This window comes from Gavialis gangeticus, unplaced genomic scaffold, assembly GCF_001723915.1.
Source record: "Gavialis gangeticus isolate Ggan-Ray unplaced genomic scaffold, GavGan_comp1, whole genome shotgun sequence".
Classification (NCBI taxonomy): Eukaryota; Metazoa; Chordata; order Crocodylia; family Gavialidae; genus Gavialis; species Gavialis gangeticus.
In genome coordinates this window covers 9,670,519-9,692,445 of record NW_017729016.1, presented here as the reverse complement: position 1 = coordinate 9,692,445, position 21,927 = coordinate 9,670,519, and the positions used below count along the sequence as shown (strand labels likewise).

General features: G+C 42.2%; 1 protein-coding gene across 1 annotated transcript in view; it reads right to left on the bottom strand.

Annotated features, from left to right (window-relative positions):
- Positions 1 to 21,927, bottom strand: part of XYLT1 (xylosyltransferase 1) — a 320,769-nt gene that overhangs the window by 121,652 nt on the left and 177,190 nt on the right. Inside the window, exons 4-5 of the mRNA XM_019512599.1 lie at positions 17,964 to 18,136; positions 16,952 to 17,154 (exon numbers count right to left, since the gene is read on the bottom strand). Coding sequence (XP_019368144.1) covers positions 16,952 to 17,154; positions 17,964 to 18,136 — 376 coding nt within the window. The remainder of the gene's footprint in view (positions 1 to 16,951; positions 17,155 to 17,963; positions 18,137 to 21,927) is intronic.

Below are 21,927 nucleotides of genomic sequence, written 5' to 3'. Positions count from 1 at the left end.
TTCCCAGAACAACTTTTTTTCTCCTTTTAACTGAGTGAATACAAATGAGAGTATTCACTGGATTGTTGTAGTCTCATCAGAGAAGACACATGAGGGACCCTTGCTCTTCTGGATGGCTTTGTTCAAACCTCATTTTTCAGCCTAACTGCTAATCTGTGTTCATGACTCAGCCTCTGCCACACAACAACTCACTCTCTGTTCTGACTTTATTTTCCCTCTGGTCCCTCATTAACCCCCTTGTCTTGTCAATATACCAAGTCCATGAATGCGTACACCTTCTTCATCACAGTTTTCAATACCAACACATGACTGGCAAACTGCCTGAGGAATTGTTCATCACTCCTACAGTATTTAATTATGAACCTTTCCCCCTACACACCCAGACGGCTTCTTAAAGCATCTGGCCTCATTTCCTCCAAGTGCCACGTCTCTGCTTCAAACACAGTGGAAGCTGTCATATGGTTTAAAGGCTCCTAGATTACTCTTGGCTGCATTAGATCTTTGACAACTGTTTGGATGCCCTACTTTCTTTCCTAATCCTTGCATTTAATTCATGTCATTTGACTTTTACCAACAGTTCAGATACTTAGGCAAGCAAAATTTACTATTCTCCTGATACCAGCCCTATTTTTCCATTACTCTGTCTCCAGTTCTGTTCCCTACATCAACAGGAAAGTTAATAGAGCTAGCTATTTTAAGGTAAGTGCCTATCCATCACTACACTGTGTAATGATTGCTGGAGAGACACCATCATCGTCTGCAAAGTCAGGGATCATTCTACTACTTTTCCTTTTCATTTCAAAATATTCCTCAGCTTTTAACATGCATGCACCGTGCTGTACAATACACTTTCCCTGTTCACGTCAAGCCAAACTCAGGAAGAAGCCATGATAAGTGTACATTTAGCAGTGAATCTGCTGGCAATAGTCCCTTTGGTGGAAAAAAAACATACACATCATCGTAAGTCAACATTCAGCAACCTTTTAGGCTAGAGCAACCAGTTCAGGTCAGAGGCAGGATGGGAGGACATTAGGACTTAGCTGTTCCCTGCAGTTTCCCAGAAAGAGTACCCACAATCAATGCTTTTCCTTGTGACAGCAGGGGAAAGCGCCTGCTGCCAAAGCCCCCTGCAATACCCCCTGCCCCATGTCCCCAGGCCAGATCAAATGGCTCCACAGGCTGTATCCCTGATGTAAGTCAAGAGTCACTAGAGTGGAGTCACTAGATTTTAATGGGATAATAGCAATAGATTGGATTATCCCCTCCATGTTAAATATGGTGCCCTGTGTAGCTTGAAAGAGCTTGGTATCTCACTTCTCTTTTAACATGGTAGTAACTGTGCATCCAGTACCAAGAAAACAAGAGCAAAAACCTGTTTTGCCTTGCCTAATTTCCTTAAGAGTGAGAGAGAGAGTGAGAGAGAGAGAGCGAGAGAGAGAGAGAGAGAGAGAGAGCGCGGTGGAGAAGTGCTGGGAGGCTGCTGTTCCAGCCCTAATGCTCCTCCGGGATCCCTGCTGCACCGCCACTTCTCAGGGATGCCCTGGGGCTGTGCGGGAGGCCGGTGGTGACCCCTCAGATCCAAGGCCGCCTGGTCCAGCTGTTGCAGCGCCTCCTTGGACTGAGCCAACCACATGCTCAGCCCTGTCTCAGGGCTGGGCCAGGCCTCACGTGGCCCCAGTGGCATGGGCAGGATGTGAAAGGATGCAGCGTGCCCGGTGGAGGCCACCCCACTGGGACTGGAGCCCTTCTTCCCCCAGGGTGAGCTGGGAGGAAGGGCCCAGCTTCATGGCACGGAGAAGCCTTCCAGATCCATGTTTCCTGGGCACAAGTGGGAGGCACAGGAAGCCTGTTGCCCTGCCTGGACCCTGCCGCTGCAGGGGGGCAGGACAGACCCACCATGGGGCTGGGAGTCTTGCTGCTGTGGTGGGAAGGCCCTGATTCCTGTGGAGGGCCTGGCACCTCCGTTCCTCCCTGTGGCGGCAGGGTCCTGGCACAGGAGATCTGCAGCCCCTGCCCCTGCCTGTGAGGGTGAGGTGAAGCCACAGTTTTGTAGCTGGGCAGTGCTCCCTAGTGGCTCGGTTATGCTGACCATCCCCTGCCTGCAGCTACCCGCCAGCTTGCACAGTGCCAGTGGCAAGACATAAGGGCCAGGGCTGTTCCTGCCAGGTCACTAAACTAGGCATGAGCTATCAGTTAACTGTTTAACCAATATAACTGGAGGTGGTTAAACAGATTTTTTAAAACAATACTTACATCCCTACATGACATACCTAGACTTTAGCAAGGCTTTTGATACGGTCTCCCACAACATTCTCACCAGCAAGCTAAGGAAGTATGGGCCGGATGACTGCTCTGTAAGGTGGATAGAAAACTGGCTGGATTGTCAGGCTTAAAGGCTCAATCAACGGCTCAATGTCTGGCTGGCAGCCGGTATCAAGTGCACCAGGGGTCAGTTCTGGGGCTGGTTTTGTTCAATATCTATATCAACGACCTGGAAGATGGGATGGAGTGCAGATGACACCAAGCTGCAGGGAGCAGTAGATACATTGGAGGGTAGGGATAAAAATCAGAGATGTCAATGGTATACTGTACGGCATTAGTAGGACCGTTGCCAACAGACTGAGGGAAGTAATAACACTGCTCTATTTGGCACTGATGAGGCCACATCTGGAGTACTGTGTGCAGTTTTGAGCACCCCACTACAGAAAGGATGTGCACAAATTGGACAGAGTCCAAAGGATAGCAACAAAAATGGTCAGGGGACTGGGGCACATGACTTGTGAGGAGAGGCTGAGGAACTGGGCTTGTTTAGTCTGGAGAAGAGAGGACTGAGAGGGAGGCCTTCAACTACCAGTTCCAAAGAGGAAGGAGCTGGACTGTTCTCAGTGGTGGCAGATGACAGAACAAGGAACAATGGGCTCAAAATGCAGCACAAGAAATTTATCTTACATATTAGGAGAAACTCTCTCACAAGGAGGGTAGTAAAGCACTGGAACAGGTTACCCAGGGAGGTGGTGGACTCTCCATCCTTGGAAGTTTTTAACACCTAGCTAGACAAAGCCTGGGTTGGGATGATCTAGTTGGGGACTGTCTTGCTTGGAGCAGGGGGTTGGTCTAGTTGATCTCCTGAGATCCCTACCAACCTTAATTTTCTATGATCAGTCTGAATGCTGCATGTGTGCTCAATCCATTTGCAATGGTGTTTTTATGGTTAGAAAATGAGGTCTATGTTCTTAGTGATATCTATCTGCATACACAGAGAGTTTACAGTGGCAGGCAGTGGCTTGCTCAAATATGCTGCATTGTTCTGTGCATATTTCCACTCAGACTGGAAGTGATGTAGCTGCATTTGTGAAGTGCTGTAGGAGAACTAAGTAACAGTGATGAAAGTCAGTGCTAACTAGCCCACCTACAGCAACATAGGTAGGCAGATAAATTGCTTGCAGTTTGGGCGTAACACATCTGGAGCTGAACAGCATGTCTGAATGCATCACTGCCTGGCCAAGCAAGTTGGTGGTATATGTGTGGTCCTTTCTGTACAGCTTCCCATGAAAGCATAAAAAGTTCCAGATTGGATGCCTTCCTTGCTCCTAATGCATTTTCTTTTCATCTTGTCAATAGCAAACCAGATACTAAAACAACGTTGCTTTTTTTTGCAGTTTGTGTTTATAAATTCAACATTCTTCTGAAGTTGTTTGGAAGCGATGTTCACCTGGTGATAAAACCTACTCAGAAAGGAGGACTGTGAATAACCAGTCCTTGATTTTTTTCCTGTTCTGCCAACACCATAAAAAATGGCTTTTCCTCCCTCATCCTGAAAACAAAAACCTCAGTTGGAATGCAGCCGGGCTGTGTGGCTCTACCTGTTGGCCCATCTGGTAATCTCAGAATTTGGCACCAAATCACAGACAGATTTTTCTAAATTTTATTTTAGGATGCTAGGATAGAATTCAGGCTGCTGATGTAGTTATTTGAAAAAAATAAAAAAAAATTAAAAAGGTCATCAAGTCTTTTGTTCTCATTTTCCCCCAGATTGGAATAATACACGTAAAGTCAGTGGAAACTCCACATGTTCTAATCCTGTAGATGTTCCTATTTCCCTACTTACCCCATACCTTCACTGATAGTACTCTTGATGAAAACCACTGTACATGAGAATTGAATCAAGTCCACTGAGTGACATTTGCCTACTGAGGATATGGATTTTTTTCCTTTGGAAGAGATTGAATTTGGCTGAATCTCTGAAAATAGCATTTCTATAAGGGATTGACAGGAAGCAAGATGCTTTTACATGGTTTTTACTTCTATTCTACTGTCTACCCTTCCCTACTCACTGGAGTATCTGGATAACAGGGTCCTGCATACACGGTTCCCTCAAAACCAGTCGTCTCAAACATGCCCCCTCAAGTGAAGTTTCCAAGCACACAGATCAACTGCAATCTTTCTGTATTTCTTGAACAGGAAAAGTCATCATTTGGGCAAGGAAGACGAGAGGAGAGGAGAATCAGGCTGGCTGCTCTCACCTTTTCCTTGGGAGCCCATGTAGGGGTTTTGATCAGATCTGGGGAGCAGTGAGCATACGGCAGAAGTAATGGACCTATAGGTGTGTGTATAGGTTGCCTTTTGTTCCTTGCTCACAATGCATTATTACTAATTTTCTTTTTTATTCAAAAAGTGATTTTTTTTTCCTTTTTAAAAGATGTTTTGTGTTCCAGTGAGGTCTAGTTTCCTTTACAAGGCACTTAATTAGATTCAGCCTTTCAGCTCATTCATATACAGTGAGCTGGTATTAAAAAATGTCAGAGTGCATAATTTAATTTGCAGCCCATTTAAAATAAGATCAGAATTTGTCTATAAACTGGCTGATAAATCTTTACAATCTGAATGCCATTCAGCTCTTTAATGTTTTTAACCCAATTTATTTTGCCAAAGCTAGTTCAATCTAATCTGTGTTTGAATGTTCTGTGTGAATTTCCTATTTAAAAATCATGCCTGAAAATACTGAACTGGAACAAAATTCTGCTTAATGATTAAGAACATTTCAGTTGGCAAGTATTTAAAAAGGACTCCAGAAAGGTATAGTAACTGCAGGTTGCTATTTCATCTTCCCTTTGATCTACCACCAGATATTATTTTGCAGCTGCTTTATTGTAAGTGGCATTCTGAAGTCTAAACAAAAATGTCCTCATGGCAATTTCAACAGATTTTTAATTTCCTAAGTGAACTCTGCAGGGCAACATGGGGGAGAATGTTTAAAATGTGATTCTATAATAAGACCATTTTTTTCTTCTGTGTAGTTTTATCTTTTCAAATTTGAAAATGCTTTTATTGAACTTGTTAAAGAGTAATTTGAAGGCAAGACTAAAATAAGAAGCTCTTTTCACAAAAATACAATAAACTCTGCATCCAGGATGTCTGTCTGTGGTCTTTCTCAATCTCTCCCTTCAAGAGCATTTTATAACTAAGGATTCAATAGGAGACTACATGCCAGTATGCTGCACTCATGGATCTCCCTGCACAATAAGTGAGTGCAAACAGTGACGCTCAAGTCCCATTCCCAGTTACACCCCGAGAAATCTCTTTAAGTAACCTGCAGGCAAAGGAGAGGAGAATCTGATTTTAATACTAAGGACACATACTGGGAAGCAATTGCAAAATATGCTGGTAAGGGAATTTGAAAAGCAACAGCTATTCACACTAAGTGGGTTCACCTACATGAGCCACTTAATGTGCAGTACACTAATTGTACTGAGCATTAGCACGTCATAGCAAAACCTGTGCTAATGCACAGTCGAATTAGTCTACTGTGCATTAGATGTCACAAAAACACTATGCTCTGTTACTACTGCACATTAGCGCCAGCTGCTATGCATTTATGTAGTACCTCATATTATAGGTACTAAACTTAATGCACAGTAGCAATGGCGCATTAATGCACATGTAGATGCGCCCAGTTTGGACACATGTAATCACCACTAAGAAAGCCTAATTTGTGGATTATTTCCCTATGACAATGAGTTGTAAGTGAAGTGTGGGGTTAATAAACACCCCCTAAAGGCATGAAGGAAACATGTGAACTTACAGTATTCCCCATATAAACCTATCCCTTATATAACCCAAACTCCTCTTAGTCTGGAGGCATGGGTTACTGTATAAAATAGGACAGTCTTTTATCAAGTGGTCCAAAATACTACTAATGCCTAAAAGTGTTATTTTATATATATACACACATATATCATCATATGATATTATATATATATAAAATATGTATATATTTAATATATATATATAATATAAAAAAAATAATCTATATATGTTAATTATATATTATATATAATTATATATATAATATAAAATTACTCTTTAATAAGACTGATTTTTTCCTCAGTCTTCAGTAAGTCAAAAAATTAATGACATCCAAAAGGCAAAGAGTATCCAGGTAACAACCCTTTGGCACTTCAGTGAAGAACCCCTCCCAATAAGCAGGAAGAGAGCCAAGTTCAAAGAGGGAAGAGAAACCAGCCAGTCACAGGATGCCAACCTAGCACTCAGATACTGCAGTGCCCATTAAACTGTAAAGCTTGGCATCTGGGGCCTTCGTTTGCCAAATGTGCCCGATGAGTGGTCTCAGACATTGGCTCAGACATAGGAATTTACAGAGGAAGAAGATGAGGGGTTGAATGTTTAGCACTGCAGTCAACAAGAGGATGTACTGCCAAGGACATGAGTGCTTTGCATGGTGCCGCTATTTTCACAGTGTGCTTTATCAATTAATCTTTTATCTGTATGTGCCATAAAAGAGACCCAAATTTCCAAATGGCATCTGACTTGGGGTTCATCAAACTTCTGGTGCCGAGGCTTAGTTTCCCAGACGGACCAAACATCCACAAAGACTAGTGACAGACACTACACATAAATTGGTTTAAACCTGTAACAGAACAGACATTCAGGGCACATAAACCAGTTTGAAAATGGCCAAAACTGGTTTGATTTAAAGCTGCGTTGAATGTAGTATCAGACTTAACTGATTTGGCTCAAACCAGTTTATGCAATATCTGTCCCAGACCCCTTGCTGGTTTAAATCAGACTCTTCCAGCATCCTGGCATGCTCTCTGGGCTAGGAGGAGCTCTGCTGTCTGCTCCAGTGAGGTGGGCTGGCCCCTCCCCTCTGCTTTCTAGCTAGAGCAGGAGCAGGCAAGCCAGCGCCTGGACACACCCATGGCCTGAGGCAAATTTCTCCCTCCATCACCTCTCACCCCTCTCCACTGGCAAGCCCTGAGAACTGCAGCTGCTGTTTGCCAGCCCCATCCACACCTCTGTGGCTTGTCTACAGCTAGGCAGGGACAAAGTTAATTCCTCCCTCTGTCCCCTATCACCCCCAGAACCCACAGGGGTTTGGCTGCAGTCTCTGCAGCTTGGGAGGGGATTAATTCCTGGATGGGGGAGGAAAGGGGGGGGGGAGGGTGTCAGGGAAGAGGCTAGCTAGTTCCCTGTGTGCAGATCCAAGCCCTGCACTTGTGAGCCCACAGCAAAGATCGGCAGGACCAGACTGAGAAGAGAAGTGTTGGCAAAGACCTGACAACCATCACACATGCTGGAGATGTAGTTAAGGGAAGTTGCAGACAGGTTCACCAAAGAATTCAAAGAGCTATACACCTAAACAAAGCCTTTTGGAATGCCTGGGTGTAAGGATTAGTAAAACTAAATCTTATCTTCCTGGTTTACATTTTAAGTTAGACTAAGTTATGTATGCTGTGTTTTACTGGGCTGCATCTTAAGTTAGGTGAAGATTTTTGGTAATTCCCTATTGTATGCTTTGCAAATTGCTGTGTTCAATACATGCTTGCTTTAGAGAAAAGACTTTTTCCCCTTCCCCACTCCTCAGTCTGGCAGCAGCTGCCCCCGTCCTCCCCCCCAGCTGGTGGCTGGCATCCCATGGGTTGTGCTAGCTCAGGCTGTTGCCTGGCCATGCCCCCTCTGCTCCAGCAGGGAGAGGTGAGAGCCTTGGAGGGTGTCTCTCTTCCATCCCCTTTGGCAGTGGCTGACAGGCGTTCTCTAGCTGGCTGCAGACATGTGGCTGCATCTCCTGGTTTAACAAAGAATGTCTGTCCAGTTATTAATCGGTTTCAGTTGCTCAATTTAAGTTGCATCTGCAAAGAGTGAATCAATTCAGGCTTGTGCTTTTTGAATGTTTGTCCCTAGCCAAAGTCAGAAGGAGATGTGGATGCCACTCTCTTTGGAAGGTAAAAGAATGTCTTAGAGTAGGTGTTTGCAATATTTTCCAGTCAAAGGAAGGCTGGCACTAGGAGCCAACCACTGCCGCTTCTCTCCACTGCTGTGAAGCACCCCACTGTCATTCAGTGTAGCACAGGGTGGCCAAAGACCTTGGCTGCTAAAACCCCTGCTTGCTGGGCCAGATTCAATGGCTCTGTGGGTGGGATGCAGCCCACAGACCATAGGTTGCCATGCTTTGCTTTACACCAAGGGGTGTAGACAGAGAAAAAGAGAAGGAAATCAAACCTTGGCTGTATCACCTTTGAAAATTTATGAAGTTGGAGAATTATTATTTCAACACCTGATGCAAACACAAACTGGTAAAGCCACAATCATTTTAATGCTTTCCCCAACCCCTTATGAATAGCAGGTGGGAAAAGAAGAATTTCAAGCTGTCAAATACTTCTTTGTTTGCCTCAGCAGATTAGGAGATATGGGCCCAGTAGAGAATCTTAAAAAAACAACAACTAATGTGCCTAGTTGTTAAAGGGAAGGGGAGGGCAGAAAGGGGAGAAGGAAGCAGGCTGCACAGAGGTTTAAGAAAGAAGCATATTTGAAATTATAAGGGAATGCAGATTTCAGACAAAAATACAGAGATATAGTTCTTTTTGGACATAAAAAATAGCTTTCCTGTGAAGCATTAGAAATGGACTGACGTCTGGCTTGCCTGATAAAGACAGTCTGAGTGAACAAACTGCAGACAATGTCAGCTACAATACTGAGATAAAAAAACCCTGAGACATTGGCATCTGAACAGATGTTGTACTGGAATGGATTGACTACCAGCTCTGCACTCCCATCCAGATTCAATGAGATTACTTATTACTTAGTCATTTAAAGGAGGATGTTCTAAAGTCCACTCTGAAGAAACCAAATCATTGCCTTGCATTTGATCCCTTACTCCAGTGGCAGGGTGTGATTCTTAGAGAAACATCCCGTTTGATGGCAATGTTCAAGTCAGGAGGCCAAATGCAGCTCTGCTATATTAATACACATTTATATTAGGCCTTGTTTCTAACAGTGTTTTAAGTATTAGCATGGAGTTGGGTGTACCAGAACCAATAGCAACAGAAAGAGCTAAGTCATGATAAGAAAAGAGAGGGGGAAAATGGCTGAAAGTAACAGAAGGTGAGGAAAGCTACGTATTGACCAATGAGATTATTCCTCTTGTAGTCAAGGGAACATTACATTTAATTGTATATCGAAAATAGTTATACGGCTCGCCACCCCTTGCCATAGTAACAAAGCGCCTTGCAAGTCCCCTGTGTGGTAGGGTAGCTTTACATTTTACAGATGAGAAACCGAGCCATACAAAAATGAAGAGAACAGACATACAGTTGATTTACCACAGGGTCAAGAAAAAGAGGCTGGGTTTTACTGCTTGTCAACTGCTCTGCATCAGCTGCTTGTGTGTACATTCTTACCCAGTAATAAGAGAAGGCACAGGGACAGCTGATGGGCAGTACAGTCTCACCTCCTTTCCCCCATGCTAAATTGATTGCTGATGCCCCATCAGGTGACTCAGGAAGCTGGTGGTAGAGTGCAGAACTGAACTTAGTCATTTGAGTCCCAGGCTAGTACCCTTACCACTGACAACCCTTTCCCTAATGCTGTGAGCCAGAGATTCAAAAGCAAGAGATGTAAATGCTTCCAAATGGTGCTGAAATAATATCCAATGGCACTCATGCCTCAGTTACACCACTAAGTTGATCTTCAATACTACAGATACGTAAAGCTTCTGCAATCCCCAAGTGATTACAGACTGCTAAAACATAATACATGTATTCCATAGTATTCATCATTCAACACTGTGAGCAACTTTAGGCCATTCACAAAGGGCACAGCTGTGACTGGCAAATAAGTGGTTATTTGCATCCTGTTCCCCAGTATAACTGCTTGGGTAAAGATAATGAGGCATAGTGGGAGACTGCAGGTCTTCAGTGGAGGCTCTAAGCAGACTCTTGCAGACAAGAGGAGCCTGGACTGGAATGAGAGCTTCACATCTATTGACTGCAGGAATAATGGCCTTCAAGAGCATGCTTATTTCATTCTTTTCTCTCTTCAGTCAAGTAGTTTAGATTTCTTAATAAAAAATGTCTAATGTCCTCCTCCATCTCCTACCAGGGTAATGAAAGTGCACAGCAAAACTCCAAACACTTTTTGCAGGCAACAGTTCTGAAAGACCTTTCACTATGAGCATATAATATACACTATGGGTGTATAATGGCACTGGGGAAGCTTACACACACTGACCTCTAGTCATCCCTACCTCATTACCCTGCATGGCTACTTCCTGTGATCTTACATTCTGTTCCTGGTAATATTCTGCCTTTCCAGCCACATACCTCACCTTCTTTGTGGTACTTCATTCAGCCCTTTGGCTGGTTTTCCAGACTGCTCATCAGTCTCTTACAAGATCCCCTATGGACCTTAGAATGGAGAAACCCCAAAACTGGTCCTATTCCTTTCAAGTCTCTCTCCACATAGCATGAAAGGTCATTTATAGCCAGTTTTCCAGCTTTCCTTGCTGTGAAGACTATGACTCGTTAGCTATAAGAAGCAACTGCTGGTCTCAGAATTTCTTGTTTCTAGACCAAACCAAGAATGGGGCCTCAAACATTAAAAGGATTCACACTCTTATGATAGGCCTGATTTGTTTTTTAATTTCCTTTTTAACTAGGACCTGTTATTTTTTGTGCTTTAAGTGCTGCATTCAGAACATCCTGAAGACCTAAGAGCCTTCAGGAAAGCAAGATGTAGAGCTTGGAGTCTGGTGTGTTTATTTATTGATTTAATTTGCTTGCTTAAAACCTACAACTCACTTTCACTCATTTGGAAAGGTCCTATCAGTTTGTAAAAGGCCCAGGTGAAATCTAAGCATATTGTGGCTGGCCTAATACACTGAGCAAAAATCATTTTAGATGTAGTTTACAAGAGAGGAGGGTCACTGCTGTGCAGCAAGGCATGAATATGGCCCAATGGCGGAAATTAAGAAACCATTATTCACTTTGACTGTTCTGTTACCTGAAATATAACTCAAAAGGATGATGCACTGCTTCCCTAATGGCTAAATTTCATCCTGACCTTCCTTAGGTTATAATTATTTCCATCTGCCAAAAACAAAACTGAAAACCGAAGGCCTCTCCCTTCCCTTCCACCTTGATCTCTGACCCTGATAAACACATTTCTGCTCAGTTGCCAGGGGCCTTATTTATAGGTCAGTATGTTTTGTATAGAGTTCCCAACATGCTGCTTCATCTTGTTGTTCACAGATGAGAAGGATTCTAAATAATGACTTTTCCTCAAAGCCATTTTGTTTTAAGTTTCATTTTCTGATCCCCCAGGGGAGTACTACAGAGTCATTCCTGGGGCTTGGTACACCAAGCATATAAAGCATAGTCATATAAATGATTAGATGTGAAAGACTTCCTGGAGGCAGGTGAGTGAATACAGCTTTCTTAGAAATACTGCTATGCTACTCCACCACAGCAAGATCTGAAGCTAGTTTAAACCACTTTCTGCTTTATTGTGGGTAATTAAAACTGTTAACAATCAGCTGGGAGTCCAGTATAGTGGAGCGAGCAAGGGACTGGGAATTTGAACATGTGATGACTTGTACATGGGAGAAGCGCTTAATTCCTGGGCTTGTTTACAGATTTGTGAAGCAGATTTATCAAGCCTGACGCACATTCAAATTAAAGCTGGATAGAAACCAGTTGGAGAGTTGTTACACATTTTCAAGCACTAACCTTCTATCTGGTTGGCTCTTTTTATAACTGGATAGTCATATTTATGGTGTCATAATTACTTTACATGTGTAACTCATCCAAATGTATTGCACAATTTACCAGCTAATTCTGTGATAATTACTTTGCATGTGGGGCTGGTCTTATTTTGCATGTGTGACTGGTCTAAATTTATTGTGCAATTAACCAATTAATTGGATAGAATACATAATGTGTAGCGGGGCGTTAGTTTAAGGTATGTTGTGAAGATTCATTAATGCTAGCAAAGTGCTGTTTGACCCTTGGATGAAATTTGCTATAGACCAATATACTCAGTAATTTAAACAACCTTCTCAAATTTCCCTATTCAACAGAATTGCTTGATAATGCCAGGCCTCACCCACTGACACGAAAGTGAACAGAACCATACATGGAAACGAGAGACATATATGAAAGAGCACATGAAGCAGACCATCCATCGTCGAATATTCAGAGCAAGGTTTCATCCTTTTGCCCCCTCCAGAAATTACTGCATCAGACTGAACCAAGTCCCAGAACAAAATCTATCTATATCCTAATTACCTACAGAAATGGAGATCTGGTCTTCATGTTTAAGGTACAGCAACATATTCCTACACTGAAGAACAGATTGATGCTTAGTTTCTTTATTATTAACAGAGTTTACTAGCTCCAAATGCAACCAGCAGCATACACACCTAATTTTTTAAAAGATTTTTTGGGGGGCCTTGACTGCTCACAATCTAAAATAGTGAAACCTGCACTCCAGACAACTGACAGTAAGCAACTCTATCTTCTAACCACTCTAAAACCTTCTAGGAATAATTAGTTGACCTTTCTTCATGACCAAGATCAAGCAATTAGATTTAGCTAATTCCTTTGGTGGTTAAGACTATATTTTACTGTGAATTATTAATATTTATCTGTTCATTGACTTTTATGCTTTGCACCAGCATTGTGCCCAGATAAGCACAGACACGGCATTCACTGTTAAATAATCTCACTAAACTTCTTAACTTAACTGGTTATAACACTTCACCTGTCACTTTATCCAAGGTCTCCTGCAATGTACATTAAACATTCAACACCATTAGGTACTCAACTGTAGTTCATCTTGTTGGGAGTGAAATTTCAGTCCCTAAACATAAGGTTGACTGCCTGACACTGTCAGAGACAATAAATAATGGAAATAAGTATCCATGTAAAATAAGAGGTTAAAGGCATCAAGAGTTTTCCCATGGAATTCTGTCAAAAGCGACAGTCATGTTAAGATGCTAGCAGTAGATATTGGAATATGGATGTTGACTTATTTTTCTTTTTAGTGAATGCAGTGCTTGTGAAAGGAGCCATCTTGATATCCATAAGGACTCGCATCCTCTCTACTTACACAAAATCACTATCAGGATGAGAGGAAGTAACAGATTCCCCTCGCCTGTGCACCCTTACCTGAAAGGACCACTTCCAGGAATACGCTGAGGTCAGGTAATCCCTGAAACTTGTCCTCGGGATGTTAACTAGGATTCCAGATGTGCCATTGGACAGTGCAGACAAGAGCTGGACAGCGTACCATTTTAATTCCTCACAGGCCTCAAAGAGCCCATTACCTAGTAACTAAGGAATGCACGCTGCTTTTCAGTTTGATTGAATGCTCCTCGTGCCGAGCTGTACTTATGAGTGTTTATTTGTATGCAGTAGGATTGAGGAACACATCATGGACTCCATCATGCTAGGCACTGTACCTATTTGTGTACAACATAAGCATCACTGTCTGAGAAAAGGTTAATAGGAGCATTTGACTCACCTTCTCTACCTCAGGCACTATTTTATGTACCTCCATAATATTCCTTGAACGTCCCCATTACATTCTACATTGATATGGCATCTTCTTAAGCTTCTCAATGGCTTTTGGTGAGGATTTTTGTGGAATCTTATACTGGATATCTGTATAGTTGGGAAAGCTGTTTGACAAGCCTTTAGTTATTAAGTCCCCTTCCTCAGGTCAAGTGGAAGGACAATTCCTAAGAATGGGTACTTGATCCCCAAAAGCTTGTCCAGAAGCTCTCCCAATTATACAGTTGGTGTAATAAAAGATTTCACAAAAAGAAACAATAAAAAAAAAATCCTGGTCTCTTGCACATTTCCTGGACCATCACAGCTACCACAACCTCCAAGACTACTACATCATTTTTGTTACCCCTTTCTAGATGATTTGCAACCAAAATATAACCTGTGAACATACCAGAATACCCTGTAGATAGATTTGAGCTTCAGCACATAGGAAGGTGTAGAAAAGTGCTGACCCTGCTCCATGGAGCGTGTTTTTCTGTCTCACAAGGTTGTGTTAGCCTGTATCTACCAGAAGAGAAGTAGAGGTTTCAGTGTCACAGATGGGATGGCAGATGGTAAGTGAAAGCTTAATGTGGAGCTACTCTAGATAAAAACTATTAATCTACAACATTCATATGTTCTTATGCAGGGAAACCTAACAAAAACCCTATGCTAAAGTCTAAGCAGCATAAGAAGCGGAAACTGCTTTTTGCACATTATCTGGCAAATCACAGAAAAATGTAAGAGGGGGAAAATGAGTCCCCATTCTTGCTATTTCCTGATGTAACACTCAGCTTTCTGTTATCCCCAGAAAGGCAATGTCATCCTAAACATCACAAAGCACATTAATATAGCAATGCTGCTGTGAAAATGGATTTGACTTGCATATATATTTTTATGGGATTCCATTTTATGAGACTGATAGTAGTAACATTATGTATTTAAATATTTTTAATTGTACCTATATCTCACTGTCATGGAAGTAACAGCATTAAAGTGTTGTGGGGTTTTTTGATTTTTGGGGTTTTTTTGAAGTGCAGCCACTTAGATGAGAGAAATTTGTGCATACACTTCTGAGAGGAGAGTACGTTGCAAGGCAGCGGAAGTATGATCTTTACACCAGTGTCCTACAACAGAGTGTCAGCTTGTGGTTTTGAAACGTACAGCAAAGGAGGAGTGTGATTTCAGAGAATTGAGACTGCTACGAAGAAAAAAAAGAGGTTGTAATTTCTTCAGTCAAATGGCAGCTACATAGGGCTTTTGTTATTGAAAAAAAGTGCACTATGTTGCATTATTACACATCTATAAATACAGAGTTGACCCCAGTCTCTTTGGTGTATAATGGGGAAAAAAAGATGGTCATGCTTATAAACTGTCATCAAATCTGGGCATTAAGGGCACTTGAACATTTTACAGTCTTCGGTTCCAGTCCTACAGGTAGCCTGGTTATGCTCAAAAGATCCGGTTAGTTATACTCTGCCTTCAGTATTCAAATTCTCTTCACCCATTTCTTTGCAGGTTCCTAGAAACCAACAACTTGCTTTAGCATCTTTGGCCCACAATTCTCACCATTGATCCTCCCCTTTGGTATACCATGTCTTCCATTAGATAACTCTTAGCATCAGTATGGTATTCTTTGCCATAACAGTGGGGTTTTTTTAATAAGAATTAACAATAAATCTTTACTTGCAAGCAAATAAGGGAAGAAAATAAATGATTATCTCCACTTTACAGCTGAGGAGGGAGAGAGACAAGTGTTAAGCGACTTTCCTAAGACCAAAGGCTGAGGCTGAATCCGATTCAACATTAAAAACCAGGAGTCCCTAATTCAACTTCCTGCATTCAGACCATGATGTCATCTCCAAAGTTTATATACTTTCCAGTAATCTTTCTGGTTGGTACTCGTGTCTCCTAACATGCCTGAATTTCAGAGGTAAGAGATGCCATTAGGGCCACATCCTGAAGTCAAGTTTCAGGGTTTTTCCCCCAGATTAAAGCTTCTATTGACATATGTGAGAGTTGTTGATTGACTAACAACTTCAAGCCTATAATCTGAAAAGTGTGATATAAATGCTGGTGATGAAAGGCTGTGATAGTATCTCCAATCCAATTTCAATTCCAATTGTTCCATTATCGTTTAGAGCACATCATGTCATAATTATTCATCTGAAGCATTTCCCAAGAAAGCCACATCCCCTTTTTTATTTCCTCTCAACACAAAATGGAGTAAAAGTTGAAAGGAGAATTTCCTCTCTTCCTCCTCTTGACAATTTTCCAGGCTAAAAATAACCATTTAAGGACATTTGGGTTTTCTACGGCATATCTGCTTTTGCACAATGTAGTAAACCTCTCTGAATGCAGCTGTAGGGCATAAGTTATGTAAATCCAGAGAGAATATAGTTTCACTTAAAATCACAAGCCCTGTCATGTGGTGATGCGTGAAGTTCTATGCCTGATGCCATCTGAATAAAGTTATTCAGGCAGCGGCTGGTGCTGAAGATATAATTGACTCCTAGCAACTTATTTGTCACTTCTGCTATCATTATTCTCTGCAGAAAAAAGCACCAAAAAAGAAGTCTGAGAACATTTCTTTCACGGAATCTATATTTGTATCTTCAATATTTCTCCAAACTTGAAGTCAAGCTGTAGCAAAACTGTTCATCAGAGTTCTGTCAAGCCTGAGGTTTGCCCGCTGGGCTGTAATACTCACTGCTACTTTACTCATCCCACTTTGGGGCCATTCCAGACATTGCTCTGGAAGTGATACAATTCAACACAGTTGCCCCAGCTTCTTCAGGAGAGGGATCAAGAGGCAGCATATCTGATTTACCTAGCTGCAGGAAGCCCTCAGTGTGCAGACAGTGTGGATGCACCTGCTTTTGCCTCCCTAGGACAATTCTGGATGATTTCCTTATGAAATGGGGAGTTACTACAGTGCAAACAACTCACTAGAAGAAGCTTCTTGTTGTGGACTGGAAGAAACTGGTTTCCCCAGTTCAACATTACTCTGCTCCGCCATCACAGTTATAGGAACTTTGGCCTATGTATCATTTAAAACCAATTCCTCTGCAATGGAAAAATATACATTTCAAAAGAGGTCACCATACCTGATTGGGTAGTCGGCAGCACTAAGGTTAATGAAGAAATCCCACGGCCAGTCATTCATCTCCACTAAATCCCTCATACTCTGTAGGTAGGTGGACAGAAGACTTGCTCCTCCCCAGATAGTTGCCATTCGCCAAGAAGTGACTCTCACATTCGGGTACTGGCTAGCAAACTGGAGCACTTGTCGGTATAAGTAATTGGATCGCTTTACAGGAGAAGAAAGTAACACATTCAACAGTCTATAAGACAAACTGTCCCTCCCTTATGTTCACTAAGCAGCTCAACTTCCTGAACATCAACTCCGTTCCAACCAACTGAAGGCAGGCTGAAGTCAGTGTAAGGATAAGTAAAACTATTTTAAATACACAAGTAACTCTAAATGGGATCTGGGATTTAGCAACTGATCTAGCAATTGCATTCCCGACTAAATGAAGCAGTTGTTAGCACCTTTCTCTCAAGCCTTGCTAATGAGCTTGTCTCTTCATTCACTGCAAGCTATGTTGAGAGTGTCAAGAGTCCTTTTTTCTTTACTTTTTTTATTACAAGTTTTACTAATGCCACCTAGCTCTTGTCTAGTGCTTTTCATCAGAAGGCTTTCCTTATTTCCTTACCTCCATTTAACAGATGGGGAAGTGAGATACAGGGAGGTAAGGTAACTTTAACCAAGTCTCCCACTTCAGTGCTTTATCTACTAGCTCACAGTGATACTGTCTGAGGATCGCTGATGCCACCTTACATGTACATCAGAGCCTATCACGACTTATCAGTTATTGCTACGAAACAGAGACACAGACACACATGGACCGACACCACAGACACACAACAAAAAATGAAGGCAGTCACAGACGGGATGATAACAAAATAGTCAGGCTCAAAACATCACAGGTCAAAAAAACAAAACGCGGCACAAACTACAGCATGCAGCAGAGATAAAGAGAGATGATGGAGAAGGTGACGAGGATGGGTAGATTGACAGATGGAAAGACAGGCAATTTATAACCAGTGATATATTACCTTGTCAACATGAATGTAATAAAAATGGTCTTTATGGTAAATAGCCTTAAACATGCGTTGGAGCTGCCGGGAAGCTCTGCCATGAACAACCAAGACAAATGCGATCCTGACTGGGTTGGCTGGCATGTATTCTATGGAGTCCTCATCCCATTGTACATTGTTGTTGACTTTTCCTGTTTGAAAACAAAACATAGTAAGGACATCTCTGAGTATATCTGCAGAGTGGGGATATGAAGAGCAGCTTGTATTAAATGTAAGCTCTTTCTTTTTTTTTTTTTTTTTTTTACAACCTCTTTTAAACATTTGTAATGGGAACTGAGAACTCATAAGAGGTGCCAGTCTGAGCGTCTCAGAGACTGAACTCTACTCTTTAGCTACCCCATGACAGAGCAGAAGCAGCAGCACAAGCTCCCCCCATACTGCCCTGCTGAGGTGCCTCAACCCAGACCAGGAGGAAGAATACCATGGAGAAGAACTCAAGCTTTCTGACCCTTAATTGCACTGAATGAAGCTCTGCTAACTTCAGCCAAGTGGCATGAATTCATCTCAGCTGGGATATCGTTTCTCTTTTGCTGGGCACTTGGGGGGAAAAAATCCCACAGCGGTGAGAGGGAAAAGCTCTAGGGGTATTGGTTATATTTGAAACACTGTTTATTCTCTGATCCTAGAAATTGAAGTTGAGCACAGGTGCTAATAATTTGAGATGATCTCCTAAACTAATGGGTCAAAGCCTTATTTTGTGTAAATCAGCATTGTTCCATGGATGTCAGCGGAGCTCCTGCGAGTCTGCACTAGATGAGGTTTTGCCTTCATTATGTCCCTAAAATATCTGAAATCTCAAATAACTGGCACGTGCAGAGTGATGCTGTCTTCTCTAATGGCAGGTTTACTTACAAAGTTGAAAGGGTGATGTGCAAAAATTAAAAACAAGTGGTGAGGGGTACTTGCATTGACCTTAACTTCTTTTTAATGCAAAGGATCCTGACAAGTTTCTTAATTTCACAATTTTTTTTCCTCCCCTCTCCTTTTTACACTAGAATTCGTAGTCTTGTCACCCCTGTTTTCATCAGGAAAGCTCTATGAACTACTAGTAGAATTCTGGCAAGAGTGTTCAGGAATTGAAGACTTGGAGGCTTCAATAAAAAATGTACATATGCAAACTTTCCCCCTTTGTCTGACACAGTTTGCCTTTTATGACAAAGCACTATCATGACTTCAAAGTGCTGCGGCCCCACAAACAAAAATGTCTAGCTTTTCTAGGTCCCTAACTGCCATTTTGAATGATTTTGAATGATAATGCTAATACAGTACAGAGGCTTTGTATTTACTCAGAATCTTTCCTCCAAAGACTTGAAAATGCTTGATGTTCAGAGCATGCACACCAACTCTATACAATCCAGACCGGAATAGCTGCCAGGCAGGGACTTTTTGTTACTACCAAAAAGAACATGGGTTATGGCTCATTTTAAGATCTGCCCTCTAACTCCTTCTGGTTATGGCAATGGGTGAAAGGGCATCCCCAGCCAGGAGCTGAATGAACTGGTGCAGGGCAGCCAACTCAACTCTTGGCACTAGGGGTGGGGAGCTTTTCATAACTAATTGTGCTCTGGTTGTCCTTTCTCTCCCTCTCTGAAGACCAGCTACTGCCATCACCACACCTGCAGGATTAGAGTAGACATGGATTTTATGATATGAATAGTGATAGTCATGGCCTTTTATGTGGAATTAGGAAGGATGTTTTCCCTTACCACCTAACTGCCTGGGGTAGGAGAGTTGTTTCTGGCCTCTCCCACAGAATTTCAGGGCCCAGGGAGGCAAGTAAAGGGGTATATACAAATGGTTGCAAATTAGAAGCAGGTGTCCAGGGCAAATAACATAAGGCAATCAGGTTTTCCCTCAAACCAGTACTGGAGATGGACTTCAGGGAAGGAGCCTGGAGAAAAAGGGAGTATTGTGACTCTTACCATCTGACACAGCTGGAGAAATCCCCCCTCTGTCAGCACCACTTTAGCCTCTCTACAACAGAAAGTAGTACCTCTTAGCCCTCATGTGAAGGAGATGTGATGGGGGTCCCAGTCACCACCATGGCCGACACCCAAATAATTGGGAATTGATGAAGGATGGAAAGATAACCTGCCCTGCATCACTGATTGTCACAAAATGTTCCCAGACAAGGGGATGATGTTTTGGCCTAAGTACAGCACATCCCCAGGCTCTTCTTTCACTTGTATGGCAGGGACATGTTTTCAGGCTAACCTCAGTGGCTTCCTGAAAGGCTGTCCACCTGGTACTATTAGTGTTCACAATTCGCTGCAGGCGCAAAAATGTGGGTGCAATTATACGTAGGTCTAAAAGTGCGCCCATTAAAGAAGGCCAGTACCAAAATCCTGAGCACAGGTGTCAACCTTAATTTAAAAGGAATATCATCAACACAAAAGCTGCACTTCAGTCTGATGATAATAGAGGAAGACAAACCTAAAAGACTAACTGAAGTACTGAATAGGAGAGACACAGCAGAAACTTTGGTTTCCTCTCCCCCTCCTCCCCAAGTTTTCTTATTAGCTATGTTAGAGACTTAAAAAAAAGCAAGCAAGCAAACCCTCTCCCCCCCCTTTTAAAAACCCACTTTGCTCTCTGGCACTTATCAAATACAAAATCCCCCAGGCTATTAATGTGAATTTACATCCCTCTTTTCTGGTTTCTCCCAATTAATTCTTCTCATGTCTTATTTTCACTCTATGTAATTTTTTGTATTTTTTTATTTCTCCCCTCCCTTCTGTTCTTTTCTCCTAACCTTTAGGTGCAAAATTTCATAGTCCCATTTTCCACCTGCAGACAATTATGCCTTCTTTATTCTAATCCTTCTGTTGACTGCCTTAAATATCAGAAGACTAAGTATGTTATGTTTTTTTTCCATATGTCAAAATACCAGCTACTTCTGTTGTATTCTATTATCTGTCTATTTTTAGCCTGTGGTTGATTAGCACCTTCTATTTAGCAGTCTGCCCACTGATACAAAACCGGTTTGGTTTGCAAATAAGATAAAATTGGCAGGAAACATGCAACTGAATATTTTTGTCTGTTTATAAAACTCTAGAGATACAGTCAGTAGGACTTGCAGATTAGGTGTTAAATGGCAACACTGTATAAACGATACCAGTATTAAAATGGGCCCGTTACCTCATCACTGCTGTATTTACATAAAACCCTTCATCTGAAGGCGCATCACGTTAATTTGCATAACATGCCGTCTCTGTCTGAATCACTTTGCCTATCACGTAGAAGCGCATCCCCTTTTGGGCGTTAGGATGCAAGAGAAATATCGGCGGCTTTTCAGTTACCTGCGTACCATACGGTAGCAATAAAAATCTGAAAGGATTTTAAAGTGGCACTCGCATTTTTTAGTTCCTTCAACACTATGATTCTATAACTGCATATTGTATGGCACATCTATTAGACATTACAGAGGATATCAAGGCTCCCGACCTCCATGCTTCAGTTGAACTAAAAGCAGTTTTCAGCATCAGCTTTCCTTTCTGTCCTGACCATATCTTCCCCTTTTTCTCAGCTCTATTATTGATCTTGCAGTTCAATGGCCTCCTTCACCTGGGATGCAGTAATTTCATGCCATTTACTGTGCTTCCATTCCCTACTATCCCTACAAGCCATCAACACTTTTCATTTCTCTGCTTGCCAGCTGATAAGATGGGAAACTCCCTTCTTGAGAGCACGAAGGCAGGAAGGAATCTTGGAGTCATTATTGACTCCAAGATGAATATGGGCCGACAATGCGAGGTCACAGTTGGCAGGGCTAACCGCACCTTGTCGTGCATCCACAGGGGCATCTCAAGCAGGGCCAAGGAGGTGATCCTCCCCTCTATGCAACACTGGTCAGGCCACAGCTGGAGTACTGCGTCCAGTTCTGTGCGCCCCACTTCAGGAGGGATGTGGACAACATTGAGAG